Genomic DNA, 22861 nt, shown 5'->3' on the forward strand with positions numbered 1-22861 from the left:
ATCTGCAATGGTAAAACTACTACACAGAGGAAGTCAATAGGCTTCCAGTACAACAACAATATTCATTACAAGTCATTCTTGGCATGTTCAGTTAGCCAAGAAGGAAAAGGAACTTCCCAAGTATAAATTCTAGGACACGTACTTCAAAGCATGTCCAACCATCTCGTGAGCAAGTTTATTACAGGTTTTAAGCATAAACAAACATGATAAAGCTGCAAATTGTTGCATGAGCAGTCGAGTTTGCGCATCTGATTCCAACTCCAAATGGTGCCAAACAGGTTCAATGGTCTCCTCATTTTCTTGTAGAACCTTCACAACACTTTGTGCATCTGATTCCAACTCCAAATGGTTTCTTCGTCCTGATGTTCTGCCTCTCTTCAATGTGAACACACCCAATCACAATCACAATCACAAACCCAATAACCAGGACATCAACCATCCTCAATATCACACACCCAGAATTTACCACAATAAAAAAACTAATCTTTAGCAGCAAAATGATGCATCTGGCGAGATCTATTGTGAGTTGGAGTGGGAGGAGGTAGTGTTGGGAAGAAGAAGAAGAAGACTCAGAGTTGGGAGAGGGAGCTCTGTTCATGGTTCCTTTTTTTTTTTTAATTAATTACTAGTGAAAGACTATTCTGCCCTTGATAAATTTTTTTTTTGTCTCCATGTGCTTGCCACGTCAGCAAATAGACGGCGCTGTCAGAAATTTTGGACGGAAGTATCACGTTGATGTCAATATACATATTTGGGTATCACATTGGTACGTTTGAGAGTTCGGGTATCAAATTGGCATTGGCAGAATAATTTGAAGAGGTACCTGAATTTTTCTCAATTGCAAATCTCTCAGTTGTATATGCCTAAAAAAAAAAAATACAGGTTCTAGATAATAAACCAATGAAAATGAACTGAAAGTCTGAAAGAAAATGAACTGAAAGTATGAGAGCAGGTTTTTTATTTTATTTTATTTTTTTATTTTATAATTTTACAGGCAATGTATAGATTTTGATCTTGAATTTCAATTGCAATTAGTCAAGATGGGAATATAGGATTTGGCCAGTTACTGAACCCAAAAGTGTTGTAGAGATCGCAAGGGATGACATTTGTTTCATCAATCTTGATATACTTGGACCTGAAGTGACTAATGTTGAATCGAAAAACACAGAGGATTCGAAAAACACAGAGGATTCCAAAGAAGCTGAAATTGTAGATCTTGATTTGACAACAAAAGCATCCAACAGGCGATTGTTGCCTTCGTCTCCATATTCAATCTATCCAAGTCATACCATATAAACAATTAACAGATTGAGAACTTTAAAGGTGAATTGCACGAGGCTGCAAGGCTGGTATTGCGTTCCACTCGCCAGAAATTATCCCGCCGTCGTCGACCCAACCACTACCTTGTATCGACTGCGCTGTCCAACCCCGCTCCGATCTTGGCCTGAGAAATCTGGATATCAACCTCCTACGGCCACCAAACCTCGCCCGAGATCCAATCCAACATCGATCAGCCCTCTTGTATGGATTGCCCGTCGTTGACATCGAACATCAACCGCAGTTCTAGTTTTACCCATCTCTGAAATTTTACCATGTCGACAAACAACTTTTTAGATTCCAAGATTGACGTTCTCCGTCTTTGTTGACTAACGGCTCATCCAAGGGTTCATATTGGTTAGTCGCCTCAGCGTGCATGATTTGTTGCCACGTCATCAGGTGAGGGGTGGGTGGGTGGGTAAAAGAATTTTCGGAGCGTGGAAAATTGAAGAGCAAAGCATAAACCAACCCGGAAGTTGAGAAGTGAGGAGTGATTGGATCAGCTGGGAGGCTCAGATTCAGAGTGAGAGCAATGATGAAGGACTTTGATGATTCCTCCTCTCCGATTCGCCTTAACATAGGTCACCTCTCTCTCTCTCTCTCTCGCTCTCTCTGGAATCTCAGAATGAACTGAGAACCCTAAATCTTGTTGATTTCTCCTCCGTCTCTCGGAGCAAATACTTGTTTGGTCGCTGTAAAGGAATTGAAATTCTTGTTTCTATGACACTCAATTCAATTGTTGAATTAGGAAATCAAGTTTTCAGAGAAGACAATTATTTGCAATTTCTTGTTTATTGATAAATGCGGATTCCGTTGTTCCTTGTTCTTTCTTTCTTTCTTTCAAGTATCAAGTGTGTGTATTGGATCCCCCTTTTCGCAAGTGATGCTTTCGGATTTATCATACAGTGTCTGAGCGTCTGATAGTACCTAGTTGAATAGCTACATGACATTTCTTACTTGTCTACAGGAGGAAAGAAATTTTACACCACTATTACTACTTTGACTCAGCGTGACCCCGATTCAATGCTTGCTGCAATGTTCAGTGGTCGACATACTTTATGTCAGGAAAATGTATACGCTCTTGCTCTGGTCACACATTCTGCCTTTCCTTGATGCACTTGCGCGCAGCGATATGTTATGTGACTATTACTGATAACATATTCTGTAACTCTTGCAGGGATATGTTTTTGTTGATAGGGATGGCAAACATTTTCGCCACATACTTAATTGGTTACGGGATGGTGTTGTTCCCACATTAAAAGATTCCAAATTTGCAGAACTTCTTCGGGAGGCAGAATACTATCAACTACTTGTAAGAGTGGTTTTAATGTGCATGTGTGTATATATATTAGTATCCTCAGTATATTTTGAGTTCATCAGGATTGCATTCCTGTTGATGATGCATACTTGCTGATTCAGATAATGAATATTTGGTTGAGGAAGATTTGATTCTTAATTCGAATTGAACAATGTCATAACTTTGGTAAAATTGTACACTAGGCTTGAGAGAGAGGCGGAGGAAATGCAGATGTATGGATCTCTATAGAGGGCCTTATTCCATGCCTGTAATGCTAGTCCTACTTATCTTGGTTGCCAAGTTGTCCTTTGCTACTGGTCAGTTGGCCTTATTTACGTATTATCTGTGAAAGCGAAACCATTATACATGGATACAATTAGTCTTGGTTACACACAGATATAATCAGTCTCATTCTTGTAATTATATTCTTAAGTATATATTGCGTGTATGTATATACATACACATCTTTATTTTTCAACTATACAATGCATGTTCTGTTATTATTTTTGTATTTTTTCTGGTCTTCACTAATTATGATGAATTAGTGAAGTTTATTCCTTATGATATAAAGTTACATGTTTAACATTATTATCATTTTGGTCCCCCTATCGTATCCATCCCATTTGATCCTGTCATATTTGATATGGGTGCTTCCTCTTTGTGCTTTTACAGAAATTTTGTATCAACAATTTTTTGAATTCTTGAAACTATTTTCAGGGGCTGATGGATGGAATACACGCTGTTCAAAATAAGAAGAAGGATGATGAAGAGCCAAATTCAGAATTAACACGCACTGATATCCTCAAGTGTATACAGTCTGGGAAAGTCAGGTTTCGTGGTGTTAATCTTTCTGGCCTTGATCTTTCGAAATTGGTAATTTTCTCATTTTCTGCACAAGTAGATTTGTGGCTTCCAGGACATTTGGTCACAAATCTGGATTTCCTCTACATTTGTCTCTCACAAGCATAGTGCACCAACTTTTTCACCCAAACTTTATGACATTTTCAATTTGTTTAAGGACATCAAACTGAATATATATTAACAATCAATTTTCTTTAGCAAGCTGAAACAACTTAAATATATAAAGGTATGCATCCTGTTTTTTGAACCTTTTTATCAATTGACATAAAAAGAAACCAGATGTCATGATTTGAGGTGGCAAATACACTTTATCAACTGAAGTGAAACCTTGATTATCTCAAAGTGTTCTGACGATGCTAATAAACAAGTATAATTGAATATCAAAGCCATTTTCACAACTAGTAAATAGTATTATGCTTCCTCTTGTGACCCCTGCCTCAAAGAAACAGATTCTCTATGTTCAAATTAGGGAGTTAATATTCATTCATAACAACAAAAACAAAGCTGTTCCCAACTATGTGGGTTGGCTACTTCATCTAATCCACTGTTCTGTCATACATGGATTACTTGCTATTTTAGATACTTCTTAATTACCTTGCCCATGTTATTATTGGTCTTCCTCTTGTCCTTACCCTCTATGCTAATTAATTTGTTCTTTCTAATCACTACATCTATCCATCTTCAAAAAACATGTTCAAACTATCATAGTTGGTGATGTCTTATTTATCTCCAGTTGGTGCTACTTTAGTTTAGTTGGTCATCACATTATTGTAAACAGGAATTTCAAACAGAGCAGTAATAATATCTACCTTGGTCATTTAGATTGTCATTAAACATCAAAGTACTGACCAGAACCTGAAGGACTTCAAGTACTTGACAGCAGCTTTTCTACAGTTGATTAGAATAAACTTTAGGAAAGCCAATTTAATAATATTACCAATTTGTGACACAAGAGTGCTACTTTTAGTTTAGTTTTCTTTTTCTAGTAATTTGTTTTCGATTGTGAAAACATCTCTTGATACTGGCTCTGATGTTGTGGTGTTATATCACTGGAATTTCAGGACCTGTCATTTGTGGACTTCAGCTATGCGTGTCTGAGAAATGTGTTCTTCTCACGTGCAAACCTTCATTGTGCTAAGTTCAAGGTGAGTATTAATTGTACAGACTACACGGTAAATGTGGTCTGTGGATAACAAATGTTATTTCTACTTGTTAATATCATTAGAAAAGCCATGATATTTTCAATGACAGAACAACGGGTTGGTTAGCATCACCGGTCATGCACCAACCTTTTGTTAGATACTATATTAATATTTTTGACAAAGATGATTATCCCTTCTGTTTATAACATATAGTAGGAATTGACGCTCTTACATTTTGTCACAGGATGCGGACGCTGAGGGTGCCATCTTTCATAATGCAACTTTGCGAGAGTAAGGGATCCGAATTTCACAGTAGCGCTATTGGTTTTATATTTTTAATGGGCAGCCTGATTAATGCAATTTTCCTGCCTAAGGAAGATGTGAATTTACTGGGGCAAATCTCCGTGGAGCTTTGTTGGCTGGTACTAATCTTCAGAGTGCAAATCTACAAGGCAAGTTCTACTGCATTCTGATAAACTTTTAGCAGGTTTTTAATTTTTTATTCATTAGTTTCATACTACTGTTGCTTTTAATTTTTCATTCACGTAGTTCCATACTACTGCTGCTTTAAATTGTTTGATATGTTTCTTAAACACTCATAAGCTACATGTCTGTTGTTCGGGAGGAGTCAAAATTTGTCCAAAGATTAATTCTCCTTTGGATTGTATTTTCTTTTTGCAGATGCATGCTTAATAGATTGTAGCTTCTGCCAGGCAGACCTTCGATCTGCACACCTACAGGTTCTGCATATATAAATCTTTAAATTTTCTACTCATTTTTTACCAGTTCATTGTATTTGGTTTTCTGGAACATCCATTGGTGAGATTTTAATTGTTTGCCTGACATGCTTTATGTAAGCAAAATAAAGTAGTCTTCTAACACCATTGGATTCCTAGGATGAAGACGAACATATTACTTCCAATCTTCTATCAATGAAATCTTAGCTACCTGAATGTCCCTATGATGTCCATTACCTGTATTACCGCATTCCTTTTTTCTCTTTTGGTTTGCTTTAACCTTTGCCAATGTTTGAACTCATAAAACCTATTTTTGTTAATTTAATACTTTCATCTGTTTTCAAATTTTAGAGTTTTTGTTGGTAACAGTTATCATATCAAAGAAATCGGTAAATAATGTAAATTCAACAAATAAAAGCAAAATAAGATTAGGCTTAATGTTTAGTTGCATCTTAGAGTCAGCAGATGATTAGGGCATTACTACTTTTTAATAAACTTAAATCTAATTATCGTTATTAATCTAACCCGTAAGACCTGTGTCTTGTTCTCTTTACTTGATGTTTGGCTTCCCTAACTAGCCCCTTGTGTTACCATCACACTCCTAAAGAGTTTGATTTGTAATTAAATGGCACTCTAAGAGGAAATTACAATTTTACAGCTTTGAAAGAAAATTTAGCCCTAATGAGCAAGACAAATGAAACAATTATCTCTGAAAATATTATGCAGAGAGAGAGAGCATGATTACAGAGGATTTTGTAAGTTTCTGTTGGTTATTTTCAATCCAAGTTTGCATAGATAAACTGTTCTATAGTAAAACCAAATTCCTAATTGAAGTCTTCCAAAACTTTCTGCAATAAACAGGGCACTTTCTGAATTTTCTCAATAATAGAATACAACCCGAATCAATTCCAAAAATTTTCAGTAGCAAGCAAGACATGAATTTATAATGGTTTAAAATCTATGATGAATCGGAGTGGATTTGACAGTTTGGAAACTAAGGATCACACATGAGGGATGAACGTGTAGTGTGGTTGGACTGTGATCGAAGTTACAGGAAAGTGGAAGAAATTAGGATGTGGGGGTGGGTAGAACCTGGGGAACAAGTTTTTAAATTTTAGCACCAGCTTATTTCTTTCAGATTTGAGCAGAACAAGATATCAGCAATAGGTGGAGAAGCCCATGATCTTATATTCTTTTTTTAAGGCACGGCTTAAAAATGAAAAATATTTTCTAAACACACTCACATGTGGCGGCGAGTTATGATATTGGGTGATGTGGACACGTGTGGCCCAACACTGGGTCTAACATGTGAGCTGTATTCTTTGATTCCATGAAGATTTTGCCCATGAGTTTATATATTATCAGTCAAAGCTTAATATTTCCGATGTGAGAAAACAGGAAATTAGTTGATTGTGACACCATAATATTATCCGGCAAATCTTAATATTTACAATGTGAGAAAACAGGAAATTAGATGATTGGGACACCATAATATTTTATTGTTGTAGTGATCCATTTTACCTTTCGCGCAGTTATTTATATTTGCAATGATTGAAAAGAAGGAAAAATTCCTGATTTTACATCTGATCGGAATTTAGTCAATCATTTAATTATCTGATGAAAGAATTGTGTCTTAATGGATTAATGGTATCTCATACATGATCTTGTTTTCTCATAACTTTCAGAATGCGGATCTTACAAATGCCAATTTAGAGGGAGCTATTCTGGAAGGAGCAAATTTGAAGGTAAACTGGAGCTTTGTGTGTGAACCATTTAAAAAGAAAAATCTAATCTGAAGAATTTTATATGATAATTATACTCATACTAGTGGGGATGTGATGCCAAATAAATGTGATGACAGTTACAAATTCAAATGAACGTTGAGGGTCTAGGCAGTAGGTAGTGAGATTATGAAGTATGACTCTTATGCTTAATAGCTTATAGCCTGCTTTTAAATTTATAGCAAATTTGTTTGACTTTGAAAGAATCTAATAATATGATATTATATTGGGTTTGAAACATTGTATCACATACCTACGTGGCTTGTAAACATATGGAAACATCAGCGAAGACGTCTTGCTCACCTTTGTTTCGAGGAGAAACTTTAATTTTAGTATTCCATGGGAGCATATCCTCCTTTTTTTTTTTCTTTTTTCCCTACACTTGGTCTGAGTTAATTGGGGTAAGGGGATGGAGATGAAGAAAAGATTCTTCTATTCCATTCTATGCTTGACTTTCCTGAATGGAAAGCAATGTAGGACATCATTAGGTCAATTCTGAATGGGATTTATGGTGGCATTAGAATGATAGAAATTTTCAGAGACAGAATAGTTTTACAGAACAGAGAGTTTATGGCTGCTGTATATGGAGAAGAATGTAGAAAGACAAGATAGGGTAAGGTAGGAGTTACCAAGGCACCAACCTTCAGTGACACCTAATTGTCATTCAGTCTAAAGCTGATTTTCCTTACAGAGATGGCTTATTTATTATTGCAATATTAAAGGCCTCATAAACGACCTGATCAAATAGCAAGAGACACTTGGAGAAGTTAAAGACATTGTATTATCCCAAGGTTCAATTAGACGAAATAATTACTCATAATAAGACTTGACGTTAACTATTAGAGGGACTGTTTGATTTATTTATCGATTATCTTTCATTGACCAACTCTTATACTACCATCTTAGTCACGAGTCAGTATGAACGAGACCGTCTTTGGAATGACATTAAAAGTTATAGGACGCAATATTTTCTCCTTGCCAGGTTGATTTTCTGGGTTTGAAACATTTCTTTTCTGAGTTGTTTTTCAGAAAATGACTGGTGATTGCACTAGATACTCATTGAGGCGGGTGGGTAAGGTATTAAAAGATAGCAATTACTGTGTCACTTTGTTTTTTTTTTTTTTAAGAAGGCTGAATTTGAGGGGTTATCAGTTTTAGGGTTATAAATGGGTCATCTGCAGAGATGTATATACTATTTACTAATGCACTAGAGCTGAAGTGTAATCTAAATGAATCCAGGAGTTTATCCTTTCTTTGATATAAAGTTGGATTGGAGAGCTGTTGTTAGAATAGGAGCTGTGTAAGTTGTGATGGTAATAGAAAGCAATTTTACTGATAGCTTCGGTTGTTTGGTAAGGTGTGTTCCCTAAACCTAAACTGAAGATTTTTTCTCATCAAAGAAAAAAGGTGTGGAGCTTACAGGTGGTGGAAAGACAACTTCATTAAAAATCCAGTAAACAGGTCAATTGCAAAAGTGGATTGATATGGTTCACAATCACATCCATTAAATTGAGTTGACATATGGAAGTGGGTGCTATTCTTATAATGGGATCAGCTGTTACAGGGCCCTCTCCAGTCCTCTCCAGTAATGATCTTATAATAAGGACTCATAAGGACATTTAATTTCAACTGTTGGATGAGTATTCAGATTTTATTTGATATTTTACAGCTTTGAACAACCCATTCAACGGTTGAAATTAGAAGTTTTCATGAGTCCTGATTATAAAGTCCTTACTGGAGACTCTACCAGCTGTTACATGGCTAACTTTTGTCATTGTTGCCGCTCGTTGTATCATTCTTCTGTACAATTGCGTATGTATGGCTCCCCATGCATGTTAGAAGCATCGACATTTCTTATACATTGCTTTAATTTTTGAAAGAAGGAAATGTACATGTTATGCTGACATATTAGTATCTGTTTACTCAGCAATCACAATTATATTTGCATAATAATATTGCATAAGAGACTTTCGTGGAGGTTCACTCTATGTTTGCACAAAGTGGATATTAAAGGAAAGAGAACTATGGTTAATCTTATATATTGGATAAAATCTTTGTTTGCTAGGGTGCTAAGTTGAGTAATACCAATTTGAAGGATGCAAACCTTCAACGAGCTTATTTGCGGCAAGTGAATCTTCGAGATACGGTAATGAAAGATGATTGAAGCACTTTTGTTACTCTTCTTTTGGTTTTTGTTCTTGGAATCTATGAAAATTGAAATAACTAACCGAACGAAACAAGGTTGCTGTCCAATTTTGGTTCTTGCTTTCTTGTGTTCCAATGCGATTTTTGACCTTATAAATAGAGAATTTTCTTTGTTGCTGTCTCGATTTTCAGGGCCACAGAAAAGTTGCAGTTATGTTTGCATTATTTATCTGTCATAGTATAGACATTCTAGCATTGAGAATGCGAGCATCTTTTCTGTTGGTTGGATCACAACTAACACATACAATTTATGGTTGTATAATTTTGTGTTTTAAACAGCATTTGGAAGGTGCGAAGCTTGATGGTGCTAATTTACTTGGAGCAATCAGATGACACTGGAGTGATGATATTTATTTCTTGAGGAGGTTTGTAATACTGTGTATGTAACCTACTTTACATCCTTTGTCTTATGTCTGCAAAGACTCACATGCGAGAAATTGTTGTCCAAATTCTTCATTCATGCTACCTGAGTAGTTAAATGATATGTGGCTTGTACAGAATTATTGTTGGTTTTTTTTTTTTTTTTTGAATCAAACCCAAACCCAAAGGGCCGGTGGCAATATAGTCATCTAAAGCCAGAATAGGTTGTTACATACCCTTCCGCTGCCATCTACAGACAGACAAGAAGATAGTGGTAGTACCCACAGTGGTACATAAAAATAGACCTACCAATTAGACATTCATGAACGTAGATATAGCGGATATCCTCCTTTGGTACTACTTCAGAGGCGCTAGAGAAACATAGAGTGCGCACAAACGCTTAGCTTCCTAAAATAAGGAATTATTGTAATTAGACTAACTAAAAACATAAAGATGGGCCTAGGGCAAAAATCCTAGCCCAAGAAGAAGGCCCAGCAGGCTTGGCTTGGCTCGGCTCCAGCCATCACCTCCAGACCACCAAACTTCCACCGCAGCTCCTCCCCAGTGCCTGCTCCATCATGCCCCCGCCGCCCCGAGTCCGCCATAGTCTGCCACGACCAAAACCCGACGAACCCCGCCACAACACGAAAACATGATGAGACCAGGCCGCCACAAGCTGCATCCCCACAAACCAGTTGTTGGAAATTGCTGATGGGTGTAAATTGTGGATGTTCTAGAGGCTTCCATCTTTAATTAGTCTTTTAGTATCAAAAAAAAAAAAAAAAACAATTATGATTTGAAATATAGATTTTTGATAATTCATGAAAGTTATGGGGTATTCAATTATGGTTTTAAAAATATTTCATGAATTTCATCAAAGTTTAGGGGTATTCAATTAGGACTTTTAAAAATGAATAAAAGTAAATCATGGATAATTATGGATTTTGTAGTGTTTAGTAAAGGAAAATTCTAGTATATGTTGACGTATGACATACATCAACTTTTTAAAATATTTTAGACCATTGGATATAATTAAAATATTAATATATCTGACGGTCTAGAATATTTAATAGTGGTAACCTGCTTAGCCATTAGCCTGTATAAACTTTTTTTTTTTTTTTTTCAAAATTCTCAATTGCATATCTACTATAAAATTTAGAAAACCCTAAATTGAAAAAGAGAAGAGAAGACGAAGAAGAGAGGAAGAAACTCAGTCCAAGTTTTTTCTTGTACAAAACGAGAAAATAAAACCCGTTAGCCTGTGTAGTTGTCACTATTCTAGTCAAACCACAACGAAGTATAGAAATAGAATTGGTTGTCCTCTCCTTTCTGTTTCATATAAATTGGATGATGTGGTTCAGGGATTGATGTTTTGTGTGATTTGAATTGGATGATGATGGGCGATATTGACTAGGAGTGAAGAGGCGCCACAGGGAACAAATTGAAGAGGAGAAGAAGGAGAAGAAGGAGGAAGAGCGTTCGTTAGTTTTTAATTGTGTTAACCAGCAATTTGATGAACTTCACGATCAAGAAAATGCTGAAAACACTCTGCATTGGATTGGTGAATTGGCGTTGACAGTGGACATCTTGTGTATTCTCACTTTCTGAGGAGGCATTTGTATCTCTGAACATGACTGAAGGTTGGACAACATGGATTTGAACTTGTGAGGTTGCTGCCTTCGAAATAGATCTTGTCAACGATGTACAATAATAATCAAATCTCATCATCTTTGGACTCTGTAATCAGGAGAATGAAGAATCCATTTTTTCATATAAACATCACAAGAATGACTGGTTTCCGAAAATGGATGCTCATGCTTCAATTTACACAAAGCAGAATTTAACAGAGGAATAGAGACAATCATGCCAATGAAGATACCATTATTGCAGTCGCTGCTGCATCCATGGTGTTCCTGATAAACAGAACGAGCTTGCATATATATCCTCAGCTTCTTATATACAAGTAGCAGTAAAGTAGACCCTTGATAATATATTCAGTTAAGCTCATAGTTTTGTTACTCAGCTAGACATGATACATAAACCTTAACTACTTCAATAGCCTCAAATTCTTATTAGTACACAGCTAACAAAGCAGCAGTGAGATTTTTGACCGTACATAGGGCCCCTCATAGTTAGTACAATTACAATAGGGAAAAATGCACAGACAGTGTCTGGACACTTTGAGGACTGTCAAAGTGATACCTGAACTTTAAAACATATCAATGTGATACCTGGACTTATATTTTCTTATCAACGTAGTACCTACGTCAACTTTCCGTCATAGAACCGTCAATTTTGACCACGTGTGAGTCACGTGAGGCTGAAAATGAGGGCAAAAAAGACTTTTCACCCCATCATCCTAAATGGATTATCAAAATTGAAATTAAAAACTAAATAAATTATTATATTAAAAATAAAAGTTGAATGAAATTTTTTGCTTTCTTCTATTAACCCGAAACTCCATCTCCAAATCCACAAATCAGGTGGTGTCTTCCGGAGTTTAGATGAGATTAGAAGCTGTCTTCTGCTTCTTTTGCACGACCTCATGAAGTCTTCCTCGTCGTTCATCGGAGGTAAAGATCAAGGTGGCGCGTGAATTCACGGTAGTGGCGGCTTTGAGGAAGGCATCTTTGATTGAATCCGGCGGGAGTGCGCAGTCTTCGAGGAGGGGAGGGAGGATGTGGTGCAGTAATTCGGCAGATCAAGATCCCAACTTCATCGGATTATAGGAGATTAACCTGCCTTGAAGCATCAAATAAAGATCGTTGCTGCACCTGGGCTTCGAAAGCAACCTCTTCTTGGCCTTTTTTCGATCGCCTCGACGCTCTCATCGGATCTAACGTCAAGAAGCCCTCGCCGCCGGTCGCTGTTCCGTTGCCGCTGGCGTACCGGAAGTCGTCGCCGGCGAGGCCGGTCGTGACGGCCGTGGCTCTGCCGCAGAAGAGGTCGGCGTCTGCAGCGACGATGAACAAGGGGTTCTTCAGGATGAATTACTCGGCGGTCCCTGCTGCGTGCAGCGACGGTGGAGAACGACGACGACAACGAAGAGGATGAGGAAGATAATGACTACGGGGATGAGGAGGCGGAGGTGGAGAGGGAGTGGGAGAGAGACAGCGACGGCGAGATTGGAGGCGGCGGAGGAGAAGGGTTGAAGAGATTGGTGAGGGCAATAGAGAGGTTTGGGGAGGTGTATCAGAGAGTGGAGGCTGAGAAGTTGAGGCAGATGGTGGAGTTGGAAAAGCAGAGAATGCAGTTTGCTAAGGACTTGGAGGTTCAGAGAATGAGGATGTTCATGGACACACAGGTCCAGCTGGAGCGGATCAAGCACGACAAGCGACCCAGCTCTAGTGGTGAGCCGAATCTGTCAGCTTTCTTTTGTATGCTATAGGATTGTTTTTTGGTTTCGTCTCTGAGAATCAATTTGTTAGTTTTCTGGGTCTTGTTGGATTTATATGCTCTTGTTGAGAAGTGTTGTTGATAATTGAATAATCTATTCGCTTCGAAAGCAATCTCCCCAATTCAATTTCAAAGAAACAAGCTTTCAAAGTCCTCGTTTAATCTCCTCTCCTCTCTATTAGGGTTTTCAGAAACTGATTAGTCTTTAATGGAGCTGATTTAGGCTCTAATTCTCCTCCTTTTCTTCAATCCTCACTAAATGCTGTATTGGGTTTTGATCTTCACAAAAGATAATGGAAAAGATAGCCATGGATTTACAAGGCAGTGTGGTCAATTTGAATGCAAGCTCTTGATCAGAGGAATAGCAATTGCAGGCCAGAGAATTGAGAGTGAAGTCGGAGGCCGATCGATACATGGCCTTCTGGGTAACTGATGATGAATGAGAGAGGAGAAGAAATTTTTTTTTAATTCTTCATTTATTTCTCTCTCTTATTTATAAAACCATTTAAATTAATTATTTTATTCATATTAAATCATAAATCAGATTAATTTTTTTTTTTGAGGGGCACATCAGTCATTTTGCACTCATTTTCAGCCTCACGTGACTCACATGTGGTCAACTTGACGGTTCTGTGACGGAAAGTTGACGTAGGTACTACGTTGATAAGAAAATATAAGTCCAGGTATCACATTGATACGTTTTAAAGTTCAGGTATCACTTTGATAGTCCTCAAAGTGTCCAGACTCTGTCTGTGCATTTTTCCCATTACAATATGCTGATCAAATCATAGCTAATGTTCTTATTTACAAGGAAGAAACAAAGGAATTGTTGAGGCTCCATGTTCTTATTACCACTTCTAATATTGTGCTTACTAAGCATCAGAAAAATAGAGCAACACACAAAGTTAGACTCTAACCATAAAATCATACTCACAGTTTCCGCTTAATTACAAATAAACACACAAGGATTAAGTTAACTAACATCAAAGGTGGAGAACTCAAATTACAATAGTTATAACATAAACCAAGCAGCATTTGAATGCAGATAGCAATTCCCTCTTCAATTCTGCTTCTTAGTTTTTCAAGCCTAGAGTCTTCTTGCCCCAATGATTTACTATAATCATTCAGCTAGCTATAGAAACTAGAGTTTCATCGATGAAATCATATACGGTTGCACGAAAATAAAATGTCAGGTTTCACACCTTAGGTTGTACCTTCTCAAGCGTATACCTTCCACTGCACCGGCTGCAAAAGCTCCCACAGTAACAGAATCCTCGCCCCCTTTGACTCCTCCACATGACTCACAATGTTTCTGCTACCATTTGCTCAATTCTCAGTTGACCCATTTCGGGAAAAAAAAAATTAATTAAACATATTCTCTTTTTATTTTACGATAATAGAGGTCAAAAGTAGTAATTAAGGTTGTAATTTTGATAATGCTTCGATATTCCAAGCCTAAGTCTTAAAATTGATGACAGAATGAATTATTGTAAAAACTTGTAATCAAGTTGTACTTAGTGTTAATATTTCACTATAACAAGTTTGAGAACCGGTTTTACCAATGAGAGTTTCTATTGGGACCTCCAAATCTGCTCACTTGACCTCACTCTGTTATGAATTATTAAATGACATATATAACCTACTATAAAATGACTATTAAGGACAATAATTATACCAAAAAAATATTATATTTATTTTATGTAGACTTTCCAATTCAATAATATTAGATTGTATTCCTTATTATTTTTCTTATCTATTTTTATTTTCCAATTTCACTACATACTCATTAAAGCATTCATATATATTTAATAAGAATTAAAAATATGATTAAGATCATGTGACATAAAAATATATGATATATATGTTGAACGCATATTGGTGAGGGAAAATAAAATAAATCCTCTTATGATTTATGACCTAAATCTAAGTCAATCCATTATATTTGCAAAAAAAAAAAATATTAAATAATTAATCATGTGGTACAAAAAATACAGAAAAAAAATAAACATTAAAAAACGAATGATTTGTTTTTTAAGAGAATAAAAACAAATGATTTCTTCATTTTTTTTTTTTGCTCATCTAAAATAGAAAAAAAAATTAAAAAAAAAAACATAATAGTTCATGGCATTTTCTTATTGATTAGACATTAATTTTTGAAACTCAAGTTTGATTAAGAAATGTATATTTAGTTAAGATTTATAGAATGATTAAATCATTGAAATGACTAAATTTTTTATTTTAAAGATAATAATTGGTTTGCAAATTATATGAGAGGTTATTTGAGGAAGTTTAGTGAGGTTTAGTGAGTAATTTAGTATTTGAAAATTTGATAAGAGGTGTAAAAAGCATAGAGGTCAAGTGAGTAAATTTGGAGGTCCCAATAGAAAAATTCTTTACCAATAAAACAACGAATTGTGGTAAAAAGTGGTAATCTAGTTGTAGTAATTGTTAATGTTTCACTATTACAAGTTTTCAGAACCACTTTACTAATAAAACAACTAATTTGTTGCTATAATGGTAAAACTTCATATATTTATGTAAATTTGCGGTGAGTCCTTTATGGTGTAATAAAGTTGTTTATTTTGTAACTACTGTCGTTTAGGAGTTATTTACTTATTTAAAAATATTTCTTTTATAGATTTTACGGCAATTGAGGTCCAAAGTGGTAACCAAGGTTGTATTTGTGGTAATTATTCAATAGGATTAAATACTTGTTACTCCTCAAACTTTTTCCTAAAAAACAGTTTGGTCCCTCGCCTTTTAAATTAAACTAAATAGTCCTTATTCTCTCTAATTCTCACATAACAAGTCCATAACAGGTCCAAAATGACTATAATACCCCTCAGTTCCTTTTTTATATTATTTTTCTTTTCTTTTTTTAATTTTTCTCTTTTTATTTTTTCAATCCCTTTTTTATTTATTCTCTCTCTCTCTCTCTCTCTCTCTACCTCCCTCCCCCCTCCAAACCCGAATTAGAGAATAAAAAAAATACCACTGTCTCTTCTCCTCCCCTGAGCCTTCTCTCACTCTCTCAGCAAACATGAGTGAATTCGTCGACCTAGAATCCCAAACATGTCAGCCCTCCCTTACTCCCCTCTCCGGTGCTGGACCTGCCGCTCCGTCCTCAACTCCTTCTCCACCGTCAAGTACGCCGCCAAGATCTATATCTGCTTTCTGCTTCACCTGTAACCACTTCCCTCCCACTGCACCTCCATCTCCGTGTGTGGAGAAGCTTCGCTAAACAAGCCATTTCCAGAGCCCAGAGGCTCCCCCTTAAACCCCAATCTCTTTCACGAGCTCATACCCTTATGAGTTTTTGCCAAAGATCGAGTTTTCTTGAAAATCTCAAGCCCATTTTGCTAAGTTCTTGCTCAAATTTGGTGGGTTTTCGCCGAAATGATCATATGCACAAGCCTACTTTTGGGTCTCTGAATCGAGTTGGGGTCAGTGATTTTTGCCCCAAAGGGTATGCTAGTGTAGCTGAGGCGGTTCATCCACTGATGCTGAGGAAGAGGTGTCTGTTGTTGATGGGCTTCAAGAAATATTGCAGGAGATGAGAAAAGAGGATAGGAGGCAGGCACAGTATAGGCGGCGGAGCCGGCAGGCTAGGCAGAGAGGAATGGGGCAAGGGAAGTACCTAATGCTTAAGAGGAGGCAGATAAAGATTGAGACCGAAGCGAGGGAGAAGGCAGCTAAAGAGTACAGGGAGTTTTTGATGGACATGTGTGAGCAGAAGCTGGCACCCGGCCCCGGTCTTCATCTTCTCTGTTGAGCTTCGATCCAAGGCCGAGAGTGGCTCCGGCGAGAGAGAAAGCTGAGAGTTTTAGGGATTTTGTTTTCAGGAAGGGGGAGGGGGAGGGGGAGAGAGAGAGAGAGAGAGAGAGAGAGAGAGAGAGAGAGAGAGAGAGAGAGAGAGAGAGAGAGAGAGAGAGAGAGAGAGAGAGAGAGAGAGAGAGAGAGAGAGAGAGAGAGAGAGAGAGAGAATATAAAAAAAGGGGAGAAAATTAAAAAAATAGAGAAAAAAATAAAAATAAAAATAAAAATACGAAGTGAGGGGTATAGTAGTCACTTTGGATCATTTTGGACCTTTTGTGTGAGAATTAAAGAGAATAAGGACTAAATTGTTTAATTTAAAAGGTGAGGGACTGAACTGTTTTCTGGAGCAAAGTACAGGGAGTAACAAGTATTTAATCCTATTCAATATTACAAGTTTGAGAACCATTTTGACCGATGAAACAACGAATTGTTGTAGAAGTAGTAATCAAGCTCTTATTTGTGGTAAGTTTTTATATTACAAGTCTGAGAACCATTTTACTAATGTGACAATGAATTGTTGTCAAAGTGGTATAACTTATGTATAAATAGTAAATGAGGTGCAAGTCCTTAATTGTATATTAAAGTTTTCTATTTTGTAACTAATACTTTTTTTGTGCAAATCTCATCATCCATGAGATAATTACTCGTTTGACAATGCATTTTACTATAAATTACAACAATTGAGGTATAAAGTGGTAATTATGGTCGTTTTTATGATAATTACTTGAAATATGATTCCATTTACAAAAAAAAACAATCACTTTACCAATGCTACAACAAATGTTTTGTCTATATGGTAAATAATCATATTAGACCTAAAATTTTTCAAGTTCTTATTCTTGTAATCCAGTTGTTCTTTTTGTAACTAGAGTCCTTTCTTTTGTAAATTATATCATCGATGGGATACTGTACAACAAACCACCACATTTGACGTATTTAGTGATAATTATAGTTGTAATCAAAGTAATTATTATATTTACGATCTTCCTTACAAGTTTTTGAACGATTTACATATAAAACAATTAATGAGTACTTATTATGGTAATTTATTTATTTTTTAAGTACACATGTCAAATTATAAGTGGATAACCTGTTGACCTGTACAACAGGTTTCATCAACTAATTTAATTTAATATATATTTTTTTAAAAGTTGATGTATGACAAACATCAACACACTTTAGACTTCCCCTTAGTATAAATACCAAACTCCAAATTTTTTCCAATCACCATAGCAAAGATAATTGAGCGTGGAAAATTCTATCAAATTTCTTCTCTCTGCAAGCGAAGAGGTTGGTCCTCCATCATATTTCTTTCTTTTTTGTCTTTTTTGTAATCTTTTGTGATATCAACATTTATAGATACCCAACATGTTAATTCTTGTTGTTGAATGTGATTTCTTTTTGTTTTTCAATTGTGATACTTGGAATCCTATTAGCAATAAAAATGATTATGAAACCCTAAAACTCAAATATTGTGGTCTACCCCTAAAACCCTAAAACATTGAATAGTACTGCTATGAAATACTGAACTGTGTCTTCTTAATTATTCTCATGGATTTGAATTTGTATTTACAGTACATTCAAAGGAAGCTTGAACAATTGGATTTTGATTGATTAGATATAGATCAAGACATTGACCAATATATTGTTATGAAATAGGTTAATCGGCGAAACAAAAATCAAGTAATTTAGGGCAAGGCGGCTCATTGTGGTATCAAATATGACATATATGTTATGCTTTTAGGGTTTGAACATACTGTTGAGAGCACCAATACTGAGAAACGTGGCCTCCACATCCCTTAAACATGCCACTGATTAGAAAATTGATGAGAATAATGAAAGATCTGTCAGAGTAATAATCATTCTTTTGAGTCAAGGTCTCTAGAAGATGCCTGACCATTAAAAAGGCAACGAGTTATTATCTTGTTTTGCGTCTGGGTTGCATTGGTTTTGTTTTGTTTTGTTTTATTTTATTTTATAATTTATTTATTTTTGATAAGTGTTAGGAAATTTATAGAAGTCATTCATAATAAAAGTCTGTAAATCTCATTAATCAACAAAAAGTCTATGGCTAAAATCAATGGTTTTAAGAAATCAATAGTAGTTTATAAATTTTTTTTCAAGAGCCTATAGATTTTTTGAATCAAGCCCTCGGGGCGAAATAGTATAATCAACACAAGCTAGAATAAGTCGTTACATACCCTTCCGCTGTCATTTGAGGACATAGACAGACAAGAAAGTAGTGGTAGTATCCACAGTGGTACATCGAAATAGACCTACTTATTATGCATTTCAGATCGTAGAGATAGCGGAGATCCTACCAGAGGCGCTAGAGATCTAGGTTCCTAATACAAGGAAATTATTGAATTCAGATAAAACTAAAAACATAGAGTTGGGCCAAGAGCCTAAACCCTAGCCCAAATTGAAATCTACTGGACTAGGTTAAGACCCCAGCCCAGAAACTTGAAGCCCAAATAGAGGACAACCACCAAACAAAGGCCCACCCAAGGCCCATCAGCCCGGTCCGGTCTGGTCCAAGTCCACCTTCTCTAGCCTCCCTGTCGTACGAACCAACCAAGCCAAGCCTCTCTCCGTCCGCCGCACGCCGCCTCGACCTGCACCCCCACGATCACACCGCCAGCAACCCAAAACCGCACCGCACAGGCCATGTCGCCACACCACGCCACCCAACCCCGATCCAGGCCCTCGCACCCCACATCGTCGCTGCCACGATAGAAATTGCAATTAATGAAATTTTAAATTGATGGAGTTAAAGATTCCGTCATTTATAAATTCCTACGAACTTTATAATTTTCTCATCTAAACGGTGCCTGAAAGGATGGTCGCGTAAGTGAAATTCTCTTACTCTAACAAGTAAGCAAGTAAACTCCCTTTGAATTCTGAGAGCCTACCAATTCCTTCCCAAAAAGAGAAGAAGTTCTTTTTTTTTTTTTGAAGGAAAGAGAAGAAGTTCTAACAAAACTAAAATTGTAGCCCAAACTCACACCAATCAGCCCAGACCCAAAATTATCAAGTCCTGGCCCATGAGTTAGGAAGGTGCCCTAGCCAGTAGCCATGGCTTATGGAGATTCCACTTTCTTCAAACTGTACATTCCCACCATTGTCCTTTCTGAAGTCGCCACCTTTGCCGCAGCACCATCCCGCCAGCATTCACTGATCTGGGCTGAGCTTCCCCTGGAGAGCCATTGCCACCACTGAGCGCTGAGCATTCACCAGATCAGAGATCCTAGCTCAGAGAACAACATCCGACCCAATGCCGACATCAACCAGCCACGGTCGAACCAACCGTTGACCACTGCAACAAAACTCATCGGTGGTCTAATATGAGAAGAAAACAAATAGAATGACCAAAAGAAAAAAGAAAAAAAAAACAAACAAACAAACTAGTTGGATGGATTGACCTATGAGCTCAATGCCACGGAACAATGTATTGGGCCAAATTGGTGGAATTCGGTTGGAGATGCAAGTTACACATCCAAGTCTAATAATAACGAGATAAATCTAATCGTTGGTACAATCAATGGCCGGGAATTTGAGTTTGACGAATAAAATGTCTACCGACATTGTCGTGCTTATAATAAATGAGAGCACGTGTTTCTCCGCCTGTGGCTGCCCAATAAATATCCATCCAATCCATGTTAAGATTAGATTCTCTCCTATCCAAATGCGCACTAATGCAGCACTCAGAAATCAAAATATCTCTTCGAGATACAAGTTTGTTTTTAACATTATCTGTTGTTGGCCAAAAGAAAAGGACATTTAATTATGAAACTTGAAATTACCTAAGGGATGTGGTTTCTAGAAAGAACGTCAATTTGATACATTATCTGTCATAAAAAAAATCTCTTCCAGGATATATCATCCATACTATTATTATTAAGAAAAGATCAACATAATTTTTTTTATTAAAATATTCTTCAAATATTAAAAAAAATTTAAACTGAAATATTCAAGAAGAACAAAAAAAACCAATTCACCTTTTCAAAAAAAGAAGAAGATCAATTTACAAAATAAAAGAAAAAGAAAAAGAAAAGAAATTAACAAAAAAAAATATAAAATGTGAAGTAGTTTTTTCTACATTCTGAGAGATAACTGTCTACATATTTATTCACACCCTATAACTACCTACGTAGTTATCCACACCGATAAAGTATTTAGCGTCTAATTTTCTTTCAAATTAGTTTCCTATTGCTGAACGAGTTGGGTCTGGGATCCGGGTGGGCTTGGCAAATGGAGCCGGATCTGGGATCCGGGTAGAGGTTGGTTTTGGCCTGCGACCCACTATCTTTGGTGGGCTGGTTATGGTTCGCTAGAATGGATTTGGGCTCCTGTGATTTACTTTTGGATCCAGGACCCAATTCTATGGTATTTGTTCGTGAAAGATCGTCTGCCAACATGGCCATGTTCTGACACCCTTGGCCGGCTTCGATCTTTAGGTGGGAGAGTGCCTTCATTCCGACGCCAAGTTGATTTTTGTCAATTTGTGCGTTGGAGTTCGATGGGTAGTCAAACCACCGACTACTCAATTCACTACACGGCTGCAATCCGTAGTGTAAAATCAGCGCTGCGTCTCGACGTTGCTGCTCCTTGCATTTTAAAGTTTTTCTATTTCAGATGTATTTTCTTTTTCGTACTGTTTCTTGATGTCTTTTGGCATCGTATCGTTGTAATTTTTCGATTTCAATAAATTGCTGACCTCCTTCGATTAAAAAAAAAACGAGTTGGGTCAATTTTTTTTTTTTTTTTTTTTTTAAAAGAAGGAAGAGGAAAACTACAAGCAGAAACCCCTATTACAACCAAGGTTCGAAAAATCGCTAGGCGCTAGTCGGGCGGTGGCCAATGGACTACCGCCTAGGCGGATTATTAGGCGGCGCCTAGGAGGTTTTAATTTTTTTATATTTTAATTTATTTTTATTCATATAAAACTATAAATAAGAGTATATATTTATATATAGACTTTTGACTTTTGAGAAGAAACTATATATAGACTTAAAGGATATATATATAAACGTATTATATATAAGAATAGTAAGAATATTTTTTTATTCCCACATTCCAATGCTAATCCTCTCTCTCTTCCCTTTCACACTTTTTGTCAAGCCTGGAAAGCTATAGTTTTCTCCACCGCGACCTCAGTTTCGCGATCAGACCTAGTTTGATCTGTGAATTTGGATTTCTCAGGTTTAGCGATGATGACTCGAGTTTATATTGGGAATTTAGATCCTAAAGTGAATGGTTGGGATCTTAAAGATGAGTTTTGGATGTTCGGCGTTCTTTGCAAGCGGCGTAGAAAGCCCGACTAACGCCCAACCACCCAACCACCCAGCGCCTAGTCGCCCGCATAGGCCGCCTAGGCGGCCGTCTAACCTCAGCCCGCCCAACCTAGCCGATTTGGCATTCCTCGACTTGGAGAGCCGCCGCCCAGCGCCTAGGCGGCCAAGTTTTAAAACACTGACTACAACCAAATCTAAAAAAGTCAAAATTAAATGCAGAGAGAGCTAAAAGCTTGAGCTTATTAAGCCACGTCGTCCTCTAATATTAGCAATGACATCAGCAACAAAGTTAGCTTCACACAGTTTACAATATTGGTTTCACTCATATATTTACGAATCTTAAGGAATAGGATTTCTTTAATTTTACTAGCAGGACTCACCCACTATGTGGAGAGAAGTTAAAGGTGGTAAAAAACTTCCCGTACAACTATCACATTTTCTGCTTTAAAATTTTTTTTTTTCTATTTTATAATTTACCATAAAGGTTAAATTGATAAAAAATTTCAGTTTTGAAGAGGAAGCTCTCATCTCTTAATAATAACTAGCGTTTCTCTACATATATATGCTCTGCATATGCAATTTTTTTTTTGTGCAAAAAATAATAAATAAAACGGTTATTGCAGACATAAGATCATGGGAGAGAAAAGTAGATTGA

At 36.7% G+C, this 22861-nt stretch overlaps 1 protein-coding gene and 1 pseudogene across 2 annotated transcripts; both read left to right on the plus strand.

The window, feature by feature from the left end:
• The first annotated feature begins 1731 nt into the window (after positions 1–1731).
• Positions 1732–9840, plus strand: LOC133720694 (FH protein interacting protein FIP2). Of its 2 annotated transcripts, XM_062147120.1 has the most exons (11): positions 1733–1898; positions 2285–2388; positions 2495–2629; positions 3332–3487; positions 4537–4620; positions 4862–4908; positions 4996–5069; positions 5299–5357; positions 7040–7099; positions 9201–9281; positions 9620–9840. In XM_062147120.1, the coding sequence occupies exons 1-11, from the start codon at positions 1850–1852 to the stop codon at positions 9671–9673; spliced, it is 903 nt and encodes a 300-aa protein (XP_062003104.1). In that variant the 5' UTR covers positions 1733–1849; the 3' UTR covers positions 9674–9840. The 2 variants fall into 2 exon arrangements, with proteins under 2 accessions (XP_062003105.1, XP_062003104.1); XM_062147121.1 differs by lacking the exon at positions 9201–9281 and having other exon boundaries at positions 1732–1898.
• A 2494-nt stretch (positions 9841–12334) lies between these two features.
• LOC133723268 (trihelix transcription factor ENAP1-like) lies at positions 12335–13460 on the plus strand (annotated as a pseudogene).
• Positions 13461–22861: the final 9401 nt, after the last annotated feature.

This window comes from Rosa rugosa, chromosome 7 (assembly GCF_958449725.1).
Source record: "Rosa rugosa chromosome 7, drRosRugo1.1, whole genome shotgun sequence".
Lineage (NCBI taxonomy): Eukaryota > Viridiplantae > Streptophyta > Magnoliopsida > Rosales > Rosaceae > Rosa > Rosa rugosa.

Coding starts and splice junctions, on each gene's coding strand:
- LOC133720694 (XM_062147120.1), top strand. CDS start 1,850: ATGATGAAGGACTTTGATGATTCCTCCTCTCCGATTCGCCTTAACATA. Junction 2,389..2,494: donor ATACTTTATGTCAGGAAAAT/GTATACGCTCTT, acceptor TAACTCTTGCAG/GGATATGTTTTTGTTGATAG. Junction 5,358..7,039: donor TTCGATCTGCACACCTACAG/GTTCTGCATATA, acceptor CATAACTTTCAG/AATGCGGATCTTACAAATGC.